Consider the following 17,476-nt stretch of genomic DNA (forward strand, 5'->3'; position numbering starts at 1 on the left):
CCTGTCTAACAAATCAAGATGAGAATAGGTAGCTGAAGATAAAAAAGGATAACAATACTCGAAACAAGGTAGAATGAAAGAATTAAAATACTTCTTCAGAATAGATTGATCACCAAAAATCTTGAAAGACTTTCTCACAATGTCAACAATATGACGTTTCACCTAAAATTGGGTGGTGGTAAAACAAAACAAGAGTCCGTCAGTACGTTAAATTCTTAAGTAATTATACTTTTTCACGCTTACTTTACATAATTCTAATAGTAATTATACTTTTTCACACTTACTTTCTATAATTCTAAGAGTAATTATACTTTTTCACACTTACTTTCCATAATTCTAAGAGTAATTATACTTTTTCACACTTACTTTCCATAATTCTAAAAGTAATGATCCTTTTTCACACTTACTTTCCATATTTCGAATAGTAATTATACTTTTTCACGCTTACTATCCGTAATTCTAATAGTAATTATACTTTTTCACACTTACTTTCCATAATTCTCATAGTAATTATACTTTTTCACACTTACTTTCTATAATTCTAAGAGTAATTATACTTTTTCACACTTACTTTCCATAATTCTAATAGTAATTATACTTTTTCACGCTTACTTTCCATAATTCTAATAATAATTATACTTTTTCACACTTACTTTCTATAATTCTAAGAGTAATTATACTTTTCCACACTTACTTTCCATAATTCTAAAAGTAATGATCCTTTTTCACAGTTACTTTCCATATTTCGAATAGTAATTATACTTTTTCACGCTTACTTTCCGTAATTCTAATAGTAATTAAACTTCTTCACACTGACTTTTCATAATTCTAATAGTAATTATACTTTTTCACACTTACTTTCCATAATTCTAATAGTAATTATACTTTTTCACACTTACTTTCCATAATTCTCATAGTAATTATACTTTTTCACACTTACTTTCCACATTTCTCATAGTAATTATACTTTTTCACACTTAATTTCCATAATTCTAAAAGTAATTATACTTTTTCACACTTACTTTCCATAATTCTAAAAGTAATTATACTTTTTCACGCTTACTTTCCATAATTCTAATAGTAATTATACTTTTTCACACTTACTTTCCATAATTCTAATAGTAATTATACTTTTACTTTCCATAATTCTAATAGTAATTATAATTTTTCACACTTACTTTCCATAATTCTAATAGTAATTATACTTTTACTTTCCATAATTCTAATAGTAATTATACTTTTTCACACTTATTTTCCATAATTCTCATAGTAATTATACTTTTTCACACTTACTTTCCATAATTCTAATAGTAATTATACTTTTTCACACTTACTTTCCATAATTCTCATAGTAATTATACTTTTTCACACTTACTTTCCACATTTCTCATAGTAATTATACTTTTTCACACTTAATTTCCATAATTCTAAAAGTAATTATACTTTTTCACACTTACTTTCCATAATTCTAATAGTAATTATACTTTTACTTTCCATAATTCTAATAGTAATTATACTTTTTCACACTTATTTTCCATAATTCTCATAGTAATTATACTTTTTCACACTTACTTTCCATATTTCTCATAGTAATTATACTTTTTCACACTTAATTTCCATAATTCTAATAGTAATTATACTTTTTCACACTTACTTTCCATAATTCTCATAGTAATTATACTTTTTCACACTTACTTTCCATATTTCTCATAGTAATTATACTTTTTTCACACAATTTCCATAATTCTAATAGTAATTATACTTTTTCACACTTACTTTCCATAATTCTAGTAGTAATTATACTTTTTCACACTTACTTTCCATAATTCTCATAGTAATTATACTTTTTCACACTTACTTTCCATATTTCTCATAGTAATTATACTTTTTCACACTTACTTTCCATAATCCTAATAGTAATTATACTTTTTCACACTTACTTTCCATAATTCTCATAGTAATTATACTTTTTCACACTTACTTTCCATAATTCTAAAAGTAATGATCCTTTTTCACACTTTCCATAATTCTAATAGTAATTATACTTTTTCACACTTACTTTCCATAATTCTAATAGTAATTATACTTTTTCACACTTACTTGCCACACTTCTAATAGTAATTATACTTTTTCACACTTACTTTCCATAATTCTAATAGTTATTATACTTTTACTTTCCATAATTCTAATAGTAATTATAATTTTTCACACTTACTTTCCATAATTCTAATAGTAATTATACTTTTACTTTCCATAATTCTAATAGTAATTATACTTTTTCACATTTATTTTCCATAATTCTAATAGTAATTATACTTTTCACACTTACTTTCCATAATTCTAATGGTAATTATACTTTTTCACACTTACTTTCCATAATTCTAATGGTAATTATACTTTTTCACACTTACTTTCCATAATTCTAATGGTAATTATACTTTTTCACACTTACTTTCTATAATTCTAATAGTAATTATACTTTTTCACACTTACTTTCCATAATTCTAACCAGAGGTATGTTCCAGTGTATCCTGAAGAGTTCGATAACTTTGATGACTTCGAAAGCTCAAACTTGCAGCGAATGCTCTCAAGTTGAACGGGCTGCCATAATTCTTTCTTTGCAGATTATATATGAAAGATCTATTTTAATATCCTTGAAATATTTTATCTTAATTGTTCATTACTTCCCTTGTAGTTTACTTTATTTCTTTATTTCCTTTTCTCACTAGGATGTTTTTTTCTTCTGTTGGAGCCCTTGGGCTTTTAGCATCCTGTTTTTCCAACCAGGATTGTAGCTTAGCTGCTGCTAATAAAAATAATAATAATAATAATAATAATAATAATAATAATAATAATAATAATAAATATCAATTTCGCTGAATACAATTATGAAACATTCCAAGTTGTCATAATTAGCAATAATAATAATTTAAAAAATTCCTTTTAAACCATCATACATTTGAGTTTCCTAATTAGCATTTTCGTTGGTATTTAAATACAAAATTATTTCAGCATAATTAGAGGCGATCTATTTTCTAATTATGTCTTTGTTTTGTTTCCTCAATGAGCAGATAAAATTAATTAAATACAAAATTATTTCAGCATAATTAGAGACAATCTATTTCCTAATTTATGTCTTTGTTTTGTTTCCTCAATGAGCAGAAAAAAAGTAATTAAATAAAAAATTATTTCAGCATTAAGGGCAATCTATTTCCTAATTTATGTCTTTGTTTTGTTTCCTCAATGAGCAGATAAAATTAATTAAATACAACAAAATTATTTCAGCATAATTAGAGACAATCTATTTCCTAATTTATGTCTTTGTTTTGTTTCCTCAATGAGCAGATAAAAGTAATTAAATACAAAATTCTTTCAGCATAATCAGAGGCAATCTATTTTCTAATTATGTCTTTGTTTTGTTTCCTCAATGAGCAGATAAAAGTAATTAAATACAAAATTATTTCAGCATAATCAGAGGCAATCTATTTTCTAATCATGTCTTTGTTTTGTTTCCTCAATGAGCAGAAAAAAAGTAATTAAATAAAAAATTATTTCAGCATTAAGGGCAATCTATTTCCTAATTTATGTCTTTGTTTTGTTTCCTCAATGAGCAGATAAAATTAATTAAATACAACAAAATTATTTCAGCATAATCAGAGGCAATCTATTTTCTAATCATGTCTTTGTTTTGTTTCCTCAATGAGCAGATAAAAGTAATCCACCTTTGGAACTCTGCGCTGTTAAAAATTTGCCGTAAAATACGGTAAAAATCCCTGAATAAAATACGGTAAAAATCCCTGAATAAAATACGGTAAAAATCCCTGAATAAAATACGGTAAAAATCCCTGAATAAATGTTGCCAGATATTTCACGTTTTAAAAACGGATATATTGACGTTAAGGAGTGATATTACGGTCACCAATCCGTAAAGGATGATGAAAAAAGTAAAGTAATAACTGAAATTTACTGAAATACAGCTGAGAACAGTATATTTTTACGGAGAATTTCCGATTAAAATTACGGGTTTTTTTTTTCAATCCGCAAAGGATGATAAAAAAGTAGGGTAATAATTACTGAAATTTACTGAAATACAGCTGAGAACAGTATATTTTTACGGAGAATTTCCAAATTAAAATTACGGGTTTTTCAATCCGTAAAGGATGATAAAAAAAAGTAGGATAATAATTACTGAAATTTACTGAAATACAACTGAGAACAGTATATTTTTACGGAGAATTTCCGATTAAAATTACGGGGTTTTTTTTTTAAACAGTTTTTAACAACATTCACCAATTTAGAATTCAAATATCTACATCTCAACAGTAAATGTCTATAATACCAAAAGACTAAATTAATCATTTAATTTTATCATAATAATGAACAGCTAAGACAATATTAAGTTCCTTGTTGTTTTTAAGCTGCATATAACTGTCCAACTATATATTTCACCGCTAATTAAAACTATAATTTAAAAAAAGCATCCTGCGTGTCGTATTAAACTGAATTCCAAATATTATGCTGTCACACACTATAGATTACTTCATATATAATTATATACACACATATATAATGCATATATATATATATATATATATATATATATATATATATATATATATATATATATATATTAGATATATATATACAGTATATATTTATACATGTATATATATATAAATATATACATATACATATACATATATATACATACATACATATATATATATATATATATATATATATATATATATATATATATATATATATATTTATGAGAGAGAGAGAGAGAGAGAGAGAGAGAGAGAGAGAGAGAGAGAGAGAGAGAGAGAGAGAGAGAGAGAGAGAGAGAGATGTTTACTTAACGAACTTATAACAAAATAAAATCAACTTTTCTCATCGAAACCAAATTTTGCAAGTGGAGTATATGGAAACCCGCCGCGAGAGTTGGCGCTAAATGATATTCGCGAAACCGCCCATAATTAGAGTATGAGTTTGTAACTTCCATGCTATTTCGAAGAAACTGATCATCATCTACTTTTATCATAGTAATCTTTTTATAAAAATAGGAGTTAAATTAAACGCAATAAAAGAAAGCGTTATTAATCTAGTCAACACAATGGGTAATACCACTATTTGAGTTTATATAAAAGGTGATCATGGGTAAAAATTAAAAAATTATATATTTTATTGATGTTACTCTTCTTAAAATATTTTATTTTTCCTTGTTTTCTTTCCTCACTGGGATATTTTCCCTGTTGGAGCCCCTGGCCTTATATCATCCTGGTTTTCCAACTAGTGTTGTAGTTTAGCAAGTAGTAGTAAGAATAGCAATAATAATAATAATAATAATAATAATAATAATAATAATAATAATAATAATAATAATTATAATAATAATAATAATCGTAATAATAATAATAATAATAATAATAATAACAATAACAATAACAATAATAATAATAATAATAATAATAATAATAATAATAATAATAATAATAATAATAATAGTTCATAGAATATCTACGATTTCGGATTTAAATGACGAAATTAGCATCGATTAATAAAACTTCGTAGATAAAAAAGTTGGCAACTTATTACTTATCATTAAAATAAACTATTAAGAGTAATCCAATTTATTCAGTGAAATTTTACGAGAATTCAGAATAGATCTATCCCTCCAAAAAATTGTTTTATAATAGATTAAACAAATCAACGAAATATTATGAAAATACAGAATAAATTTAATTAAAGTAAATTACCAAAATACAAAGAAAAAATAGAAAATTTATTAGAATTCAAAGTAGATCTATCAAAAGAATTTTGTTTTTTCAGAATACATTAAACAAATCCGCGAAAAATTATGAAAATACAGAATAAATCTAATAAAGTAAATTATCAAAATACAAAGAAAAAATAAAAAAAATTACCAAAATTCATAGTCGATCTATTAAATGATTTTGATTTTCCCGAATAGACTTTATCTATTAGAGAAAGATTACGAGAATAGAGTAAATTTTTATGAGAAAATTATCAAAATACGAAGAATAGAATAACGAAGTTTTATCAGAATTCAGAGTAGATCTATCAAAAGAATTCTGTTTTTTTTTTTTCAAGAATTGATTAAACATATCCACGAATAATTAAGAGAATAAAATGAATCTAATAAAGTATATTATCAAAATACAAAGAAAAAAATAACGAAATTTTATTATAATTCAGAGTAGATCTATTAAAAGCATTTTGATTCTCAGAATAGATTAAACATATCCACGAAAAATTAAGAGAATAAAATAAATCTAATAAAGCAAATTATCAAAATAAAAAGCATAAAATAACGAAATTTTATTAGAATTCATAGTATCTCTATCAGAAGAATTCTGTTTTTTAGAATAGATTAAACATATGCCCGAAAAATTAAGAGAATAAAATAAATCTGACAGAAATTTATCAAAATATAAAGCATAAAATAACGAAAATTTACTAGAATTCTCTTTAGATCTATCAAAAGAATTTTGTTTTTTTATAATACATCAAACAAATCCGCGAAAAATTTATGAGAATACAAAATAAATCTTAAAAAATTTAAATTATCCAAATACAATGCATAAGATGACGAAAATTTATTAGAATTCAGAGTAAATCTATCAAAAGAATTTTTTTTTCAGAATACATTAAACCAATCCGTGAAAAATTATGAGAATATATAATAGATCTAAAAAAGTAAATTATCAAAATACAAAGCATAAAATAACGAAAATTTATTAGAAATCAAAGTATATCAAAATAATTTTGATTTTTTTTAATAGATTAAAATCCGAAAAAAAAATGAGAATAGAGTAAATTTAACAAAGAAAATTATCAAAATACAAAGCACAAAATAACGAAAATTTACTATGATTCTGTTTAGATCTATCAAAAGAAATCTGTTTTTTTAGAATAGATTAAACATATCTAGAAAAATTAATAATACAGAATAAATCTAACAAAAGTAAATTATCAAAATACAAACATTGTTAAGAATAGATTAAACAAATCCGAGAAAAACTGAGAATACAAAATAAATTTAACAAAAGTAAATCATCAAAATACAAACATTGAGAATAGATTAAACAAATCCGAAAAAAAATATTGAGAATAGAGAATAAATCTAACAAACGTAAATCATCAAAATACAAATATTTTTTCAAACAGATTAAACAAATCCGAGAAAATTTGATGATAATACAGAATAAATCTAAAAAGAAATAAAGCATCAAAATACAAACATTGCTAAGAATAGTTTAAACAAATCCGAAAAAATTGATGAGAATACAGAATAAATCTAACAAAAGTAAATTATCAAAATACAAACATTGTTAAGAATAGATTAAACTAATCCGAGAAACATTGAGAATACAGAATAAATCTAACAAAAGTAAATTATCAAAATACAAACATTGTTAAGAATAGATTAAACTAATCCGAGAAACATTGAGAATACAGAATAAATCTAACAAAAGTATATTATCAAAATACATTGTTTAGAATAGATTAAACAAATCCGAGAAAAATTGATGAGAATACAGAATAAATCTAAAAAAAAGTAAATTATCAAAATACGAACATTGTCAAGAATATATTAAACAAATCCGAGAAAAATTGATGTGAATACAGAATAAATCTAAAAAAAAAAGTAAATTATCAAAATACACATATTGTTAAGAATAGATTAAACTAATCCGAGAAAAAAAATGAGAATACAGAATAAATCTAACAAAAGTAAATCATCAAAATACGAACATTGTTAAGAATAAACAAATCTAAGAAAATTTGATGAGAATACAGAATCTAAAAAAGTAAATCATCAAAATACAAATATTTTTTAAAACCTATTAAACAAATCCAAGAAAAATTATGATAATACAGAATAAATCTAACAAAAGTAAATTATCAAAATACAAACATAGTTTAGAATAAATTAAACAAATCCGAGAAAAATTATGTGAATACAGAATAAATCAAACAAAAGTAAACTATCAAAATACGAACATTGACTAGAATATAAAGAGATCTTAATTCAGGTCCTAAATACAGAATAAATCTAACAAAAGTAAATTATCAAAATACAAATATTTTTTAAAACATATTAAACAAATCCGAGAAAAATTGAGAATACAGAATAAATCTAACTAAAGAAAATTATCAAAACACGAACATTGCCTCGAATATAAAGAGAAGATCTTAATTCAGGTCTTAAAGGATAACAAAAGTAAATTATCAAAATACGAACATTGTTTAAAATAGATTAAACAAATCCGAGAAAAAAAAAATATGAGAATAAAGAATAAAATAACAAAACTAAATCATCAAAATACGAACATTGACTAAAATATAAAGAGAAGATCTTAATTCGGGTCTTGAATAAAGGATAGCATCCCGGAGTAGATAGACCCTCCACCGTTGTTTTGAGGAACCGTTATAAGCCACAGCTGCACTGGCACTCGGCCATTTTGCAGCCATACCTCGCCGCATCCTATTCCTTAATAATTTAGAAAAATTTATTGCAGGGACTTAATATCCTAAAAATTAGAGTATCGAAAATGCAAAAATTACTCAAATTATAATGTATGTATCTAAACGTATAAACTACGTAGCTCATGTATAGCAGAGATGTATACATGCATGTATAGATGAATACGAACTCTATACATATATAAGATTCGAATGAGAATTGAGTATATCCAAAATGGAAAAATGACTCAAATTATAATGTATGTATCTAAACGTATAAGCTACGTGGCTATTGTATAGCAGAGATGTATACATGCATGTATAGATGAATACGAATATTGCAAAGACTTAATATCCTAAAAATAAGTATATCCAAAATGCAAAAATGACTCAAATTATAATGTATGTATCTAAACGTATAAACTACGTAGCTCATGTATAGCAGAGATGTATACATGCATATACATATGAATACGAATATTGCAAAGACTTAATATCCTAAAAAATAAGTATATCCAAAATGCAAAAATTACTCCAATTATAATGTATGTATCTAAATGTATAAACTACGTAGCTCATGTATAGCAGAGATGTATACATGCGTGTATAGATGAATACGAATATTGCAAAGACTTAATATCCTAAAAAATAAGTATATCCAAAATGGAAAAATTACTCAAATTATGTATCTAAAAATATAAACTACGTAGCTCATGTATAGCAGAGATGTATACATGAATGTATAAATGAATACGAACTCTATACATATATAAGATTCGAATGAGATTTGAGTATATCCAAAATGCAAAAATTACTCATATTAAAATGTATGTATCTAAACGTAAAAAGTACGTAGCTCATGTATGGCAGAGGTGTATACATGCATGTATAGATGAATACGAATATTGCAAAGACTTAATATCCTAAAAAATATGTATATCCAAAATGCAAAAATGACTCAAATTATAATGTATCTAAACGTATTAACTACTTAGCTCATGTATAGCTGAGATGTATACATGCATGTATAGATGAATACGAACTCTCTACATATATAAGATTCGAATGAGATTTGAGTATATCCAAAATGCAAAAATTACTCAAATTACAATGTATGTATCTAAACGTATAAACTACGTGGCTCATGTATACCAGAGATGTATACATCCATGTATAGATGAATACGAATATTGCAAAGACTTAATATCCTAAAAATAAGTATATCCAAAATGCAAAAATGACTCAAATTATAATGTATGTATCTAAACGTATAAACTACGTAGCTATTGTATAGCAGAGATGTATACATGCGTGTATAGATGAATACGAACTTAATACATATATAAGATTCGAATGAGATTTGAGATATAAATATAAAATTTATCACATGATAATAATTGTCGCAATCATAGCTTTTTCTAAAAGGTCACAGGACTTCTTAAATTATCCGTCATTAAGTTTTTATATTAGCAACCAACTTTTTCAACTAGGGTTGTAGCCTACCTATTAATAATAATAATAACAATAATAATAATAATAATAATAATAATAATAATAATAATAAAAATAATAATAAAATAATAATAAATAGTAATAATGATAATAATAATAACAATAACAACAACAATAATAATAATAATAATAATAATAATAATAACTATTAATAATAATAACTATTAATAAATAATAATAATAATAATAATAATAATAATAATAATAATAATAACCATATGTTTCCCAGAGCACGTTTATAGTTTTCTTCTAAATTTAACTTCACTCCACTTGCCTCCGGTTTTCCACAAAAAATGTAAATGGAAGCAAAAAAAAATGTATATATATATATATATATATATATATATATATATATATATATATATATATATATATATATATATATATATATTATTTTTCAATGAATTCCTTCAACGAAAGCATCTCATGTCCTGTAAAATCTTCAATAATTTACCCCATTTCTCATTTTCTTATTTTCCCGTTTCTTCAGTTAACAATAGTTTGCGCATTGACGAAAGATCCAAAGGGTATTCCAAAATTTTGGCTGCCCTTGGTAAGAATGAGGTAATCCACAACCTTTTATTTGAAGGAAATTCACTTCTTCGGTAGATCTTACGGGAATTCATGGTACTATTTTGCCATCCCAATACGGATAAAAAGTCAGAAAGAAAGAATTAACACTATGTTAAAAAAGTGATTAATAATGTTAAAAAAGTCATTAAAACTATGTTAAAAGGTGATTAACAATGTTAAAAAAGTAATTAAAACTTGTTAAAAAAGTAATTAAAACTATGTTAAAGGGTGATTAGCAATGTTAAAAAAGCAATTAAAACCATGTTAAAAGGTGGTTACCAAGGTTAAAAAAGTAATTTAAACTATGTTAAAAGGTGATTAACAATGTTAAAAAAGCAATTAAAACCATGTTAAAAGGAGGTTAACAAGGTTAAAAAAGTAATTTAAACTATGTTAAAAAGGTGATTAATAATGTTAAAAAAGTAATTAAAACTATGTTAAAAGGTGATTAACAATGTTAAAAAAGTAATTAAAACTATGTTAAAAGGTGATTAACAATGTTAAAAAAGTAATTAAAACTATGTTAAAAGGTGATTAACAATGTTAAAAAAGTAATTAAAACTATGTTAAAAGCTGATTAACAATGTTAAAAACGTAATTAAAACTATGTTAAAAAATTAATTAAAACTATGTTAAAAACAGTGATTAACTCTATCTTCAAAAGCAATGAACACTATGTTCAAAAGGTAATAGTCACTATGTTGAAAAGTAATTAACAATGTTAAAAAATAAATACGTGTAAAAAAAAGTAATTAGCAATGTTATAAACGTAATTGATGACGTTAAAAAATAATAAACAATGTTAAAAAATAATTAACACTATTAAAGACAGTGATTAACTATGTTCGTAAGTAATCAACATTATGTTCAACAGGTAATTAACACGGTGTTAAAAAGTACTAACAATGTTAAAAAGTAATTAAAAGTGTTAAAAATAATAAAAAATGTTATAAACGTAATTAAAAATGTTATAAACATAGTTAATAATGTTAAAAAATAATAAACCATGTTAAAAGTTACAAATTTATAAAAATTATTAACACTATGTTAAAAACAGTGATTAACTCTGTTCAAAAGTATTTTACACAATGTTAAAAAAGTAATTAACACTATGTTAAAAGTAATTAACACTGTTACAAACGTAACTAACAGTGTTAAAAAGTAACTAATGTTATAAACGTAATTAATGTTAAAAAATAGTAAACAATGTTAAAAAAAATAATTATCACTTTTATGTTAAAAATAATGATAAACCCATTGTTTAAAAGTTATTAACACAATGTAAAAAAAAGTAATTAACAGTATGTTAATAAGTAAACAACAATTCTAAAGTAATTAACACTATGTTAAAAGTAAATGACAAGATGTTAAAAAGTAATTAACACTATGTTAAAAGTAACTGACTAGACGTTAAAAAGTAATTAACACTATGTTAAAAGTAAATGACAAGATGTTAAAAAGTAATTAACACTATGTTAAAAGTAACTGACAAGACGTTAAAAAGTAATTAACACTATGTTAAAAGTAACTGACAAGACGTTAAAAAGTAATTAACACTATGTTAAAAGTAACTGACAAGACGTTAAAAAGTAATTAACACTATGTTAAAAGTAACTGACAAGACGTTAAAAAGTAATTAACACTATGTTAAAAGTAATTGACAAGATGTTAACAAGTAATTAACACTATGTTAAAAGTAATTGACAAGATTTATAAAGTAATTAACGCTATGTTAAATAGTAATTAACACCATGTTAAAAAAGTAATTATCACTATGTTAAAAAAGTAATCAACACTATGTTCATTTTAAATTTCATCTATGTACAATACATGTTTCGTTGTGTTTTTTTCCTTCACATTGCAGTTTTTTTGTTTATTAGATTTTAAGGATTTTCGGATTTGTCTGACATAAAGTAGCTACGTTTTGAGGCATATTATCCGGGGAAAAAATTACTCTGAAATTATAAACTCTTTATTATTATTAATATTAATTGCTAAGCTACAACCCTAGCTGGAAAAGCAGAATGCTGTAAGCCCGAGGGCTCCAACAGGGAAAATAGCTCAGTGAGGAAAGGAAACAAGGAAAAATAAAATATTTTAAGAACAGTAACATTAAAATAATTACCTCCTATATAAACTATAAAAACTTTACAAAACAAGAAGAGAAATAAGATAGAATAGTATGCTCGAGTGTACCCTCAAGCAAGAGAACTCTAACCCAAGACAGTGGAAGGATTCCGGAGTCCAAGTAGAATAGCATAATAAAAACAATAGGTATAAATTTTATGCCAAAAAAAATATATTCAAACAAGTTCAGCACTATCTACAAAATTGATTTTATTACAAAAAAACTAATTATAAAATAAATAACTCAGTAAATAAGGTTTTATTATTTTTTTTAAAGGTTAACTTATGTGGTAAAATACGTAAAAATCTAGAATATGACTAATGGCACTAAATCGTTTTACTTCTATTTCATAATTACTGACCCAAGAGTTCTTTCATAGTTAATAGGTTTGACTTTAATTACAGGTTGCTATTTCTACTTCGCCTCTAATTACATGTAATTTTTCCTTTAAGTGTAAAGTAATTTCAGTGGACCACTGCAACCATTTTCCTCACATTTCATTGTGCCATTTTTTTTTTTTATTAAAATGTACCGCTCGAAAACACATTACCAAACTCTACCTCTCCATAGAATTTACTTTAATTAATGAGAGGGAAGCTAATTAGATCTACACTTAAACTATTTTCAAAAGAAGAGTTGGAAGACCAAGACCTACATGGCTGAGGACTATGAAGAGCGAAGTAGGAGATGATGAATGGAGAAGTACTGTAGATATAGACGACTGGCGAAATTTAACCGAGGAACTTTGCGTCAAAAGGCGTAGGATAGGAGATGATGATGATTTTCAAAAAAAAAAAAAAATAAGAATAAGTGTTCTAAAAGGTACTCTTAAGACTGTTTTCAAAATTATATACAATGTGAATGGAGAGAGAGAGAGAGAGAGAGAGAGAGAGAGAGAGAGAGAGAGAGAGAGAGAGAGAGAGAGAGAGAGAGAGAGAGAGAGAGAGAGAGACCCAGGACTACATAGATGAGGACTATGAAGCGCGAAGTAGGAGATGATGATGATAATTTTCAAAATGAATACAAATAAGCTTTCTAAAAGATACTCTTAACACTGTTTTCAAAAGTATATATAAAGAGAGAGAGAGAGAGAGAGAGAGAGAGAGAGAGAGAGAGAGAGAGAGAGAGAGAGAGAGAGAGAGAGAGAGAGTGTGCGTGTTAGGGTTAAGGAAGCCCTATACAACATGCCCATTGTTCATTCAAGTTGACCTCTTATGGATATCATTACTTGCAAATTCTACCATGCCTTTTGCAACACTGAGAGCTAAGGGAGTTTACCGCTAGTTTACAACTTTCTAAAATCACTACTTTACAACTTTCTAAAATCGCTAGTTTACAACTTTCTAAAATCACTACTTTACAACTTTCTAAAATCGCTAGTTTACAACTTTCTAAAATCACTACTTTACAACTTTCTAAAATCACTACTTTACAACTTTCTAAAATCACTACTTTACAACTTTCTAAAATCGCTAGTTTACAACTTTCTAAAATCGCTAGTTTACAACTTTCTAAAATCGCTAGTTTACAACTTTCTAAAATAAGAGAACAAATTATAGGATGAAATGGCTCTAGGCACTCTTCTGTAATATGGAGAGTATGGGCTACATTAAAATCTTTAAAAGTAAAGAAGATAAGATATGTGCCTACACGAAATTACTGACTCTTTGAAATATCATGTTCATAAAATTACATATATGTAATTGAAGCTGCTCGATGTAAATTACCTAAATTACTTAAATGATGTTCAATTCCTGGTGAATTTGAAGACTACCTTGAAGATTCAAAGGCCGATCGTGAATGACAGAGGCAAGGGAGAGTGTCATTGGTCTATCAAACAGGACAATGCCCTAGAGACTGACATATTACATATGATCAGAGCCCAAGTCCCCTTTCCACCCAAGCTAGGATCAAGGAGTACCAGGCACTGGCTGCTGATATCCTATAGGCTCCCCCAAACCCCGATCCTTAACTCACAGGGATGATGAGGTTGCAACGACCATAGGAACTAACGAGTTTGAGCGGGACTCGAACCCCAGTCTGGCAATCACCAGGACGCTACCACCAGGCCACCACAAACCTCACCATTGAGATACCAATCGGAATACCTCATATTGAATGCTACAGGTACGGTACATAACTTTAAAGGCATCTTAGTACAGTGGAATAGCAATGCTATCTCCTTGGTTTTTCAAAATTGTGTATTTAAAAAAAATTGACAAGACATCTCTGTAATTGCAGGATTAATTATCAAACTAAATGAAAATTGAAAACTGAAGATCACTCAAACGTAATCACCAACAACATCTCATGCAGAGGAAGAAATAAAAACTTTTTATGAAGACCTTGAGATATCTTAAAAAAATATGACTCAATTTACATTTATTTTTGGGCTATTTAAATGCTAAAGTAGTTCAAAAGAATAAAGGAGAATCGGCAATAGGTAAATTTGGAGTAGGCAATCAACAATAAATCATGTTGTGATTTTTAGTAGATTGCATTAGGAATGAAAAATATATATTATTTGTGAAGCAAATGAGGCATTTAATGGCAAATGCATATTTGACATTTGACCCTTTACTATGATACTGACCTTGACCTTCATACATGCAAAGAATATATGAAATTTATATCATGTATAGTTTGCAAGTTGTGGCCAAGATTGAATCATCCTATTTAATTTTGGACTCTGGTCATAATTTTGACCTGACCCAATACATCAGCTTCATAATTTGGTCATGCATGAAATTTTAAGACTTAAAATTCAAAAGTTTTGTAAATGTTATATTCCCATCTGACTGTGGACACTTTAAGTAAAGACAGGAACCCTTATATACATCATATAAATATGTTGGACTTCCATAAATGATACATATAAACTTTGATGTACTGGTCTTTGAAAATATGAAAATTAAAGTGATTACAAAATTTCACATCAGCATGTTGACAGACATACATGGGACGCGGTAAATAGGAAACCCATAGGTCACTTACTAGAAGTCTTAGGGTAATAATACTGTGTGACGGCGCCGAGTAAGGGTGTGAACTCAAAGGCAGATTGGAAACGACTGAGTTATATTATTGTGGAACTCTCTCCTTATATACAAAACCTCAAGGCAAGAGGACATAACAAGTTCAAAAGACAGACAATATTACAGAGGAAAAACCAGACATGAATTTTCATGTTCGTTTTAGTGCGAGGGAAGAGCGAAGATACAAGCATAATATATACAAAAGGAATTATGTACAATTGTGTGAAACACGGTTGGTACAACAGGCTTAAAAATGTGAGCGTGAAAGGCAATACCATGGACATTGGAAATTCGTGTATGACCTTGCCCTCACACTAAAATATCGAATTTACAGTTATAGTATGCATAGTTCAAATGTTATGGGAAAATTAGTTTTTTTTTTTATTGTACATAGGTTGTTCACCATCAAGTATAAACTAGCCCTTCGATTTAACACATGGAACTGGAAATCTTCAGGGTCTATGTATGTGTGTATATATATATATATATATATATATATATATATATATATATATATATATATATATATATATATATATATATATATATATTCACATACATGTGCAAATCTCAAGTTGCTACGATTTGTTGATAACATAGATCTATTTATTGAATCATGGGAGGAATTGCAAAAGATGATAGACGATTTGAATAGAGAAAGCAGAAATGTAGGACTGAAAATGAATATGAGTAAAACTAAGATAATGTTCAATGAAAATGCAGAGACAACAAATAAGGGTCATAGACGAATCCCTCGAGACTATTAGGACAGATAGTAAATATTTCCCTAGGACATGGGCCCGAAATTAAAAGAAAGATAAGCATAGGATGGAGAGCTTTTTGTAAACAAAAGGAAATTATGAAAAGTAAAATGTCCCACTCTCTAAAAAGAAATGTATTTAATCAGATACCGGACCGTGACCAGTATAAACTTATGGATCAAAAACTTTGAGCCTTTGAGACTTAGAACATAAGTTAGTTGAGACTTAGAACATAAGTTAGTTACAACTCAAAGAGCTATGCAAAGATCAATGATGGGATTAACACTAAAAGACAGAAAAAGAGCAACACGGATACGAGAGCAAACTAAAGTACGGGATATTCTAACAATTAAGAAAAAGAAATACTAGAGAAATTATGTTTTGGTCCCAGAGAAGTTGTTTAGAATGGTTGACATGATGTAAAAAAAAGAACTAAGATAAGAGTAATAACAGCAGTTGAGGAAACAAACATTTGAATAACTGAAATAATAATACCAATTCCTTAATATCGCAAGAGGGCCTGCCCTCTCTTTTGTTCTTTTCCTGTACTTCTCTTTCACCCTATTTCCTTAATCTTTCCCATAGCCTTTGAGCTATCAATTGGATTGTATCCAGGGGTACTCTTCCTTTCCCTATATTCCCCACTTCCCTATTATTATTATTATTATTATTATTATTATTATTATTATTATTATTATTATTATTACAGCAGGCTTAAGCATTAACCCCATTTCAATTTGTGATAGCCACGGATGTGTTAAGTGAAGAGATCAGAAATGAAGAGTTGTCAGAGCTGTTATATGCAGATGATTTGGTGATTACCACTGAAAATGAGGACGACTTACTGAAGATTGTAGAGTCGAAGGAGACTTTGGAGAGGGGTGTGTTGATAGTAAATGTGGACAAGACTGAGCTTATGGTGCACAGTAAGGAGGACATGGACAGGATATCCACTCGTGAAAGTAGAGGTTCTGTTATAA

The 17,476-nt window shown here is 26.7% G+C and overlaps 1 protein-coding gene across 1 annotated transcript in view; it reads left to right on the plus strand.

The window, feature by feature from the left end:
- LOC137616415 (asparagine-rich protein-like) overlaps nt 1–17,476 on the plus strand; it is a 98,420-nt gene that overhangs the window by 68,553 nt on the left and 12,391 nt on the right. Inside the window, exon 3 of the mRNA XM_068346156.1 lies at nt 17,243–17,422. Coding sequence (XP_068202257.1) covers nt 17,243–17,422 — 180 coding nt within the window. The remainder of the gene's footprint in view (nt 1–17,242; nt 17,423–17,476) is intronic.

Source organism: Palaemon carinicauda, chromosome 2 (genome assembly GCF_036898095.1).
Source record: "Palaemon carinicauda isolate YSFRI2023 chromosome 2, ASM3689809v2, whole genome shotgun sequence".
Classification (NCBI taxonomy): domain Eukaryota; kingdom Metazoa; phylum Arthropoda; class Malacostraca; order Decapoda; family Palaemonidae; genus Palaemon; species Palaemon carinicauda.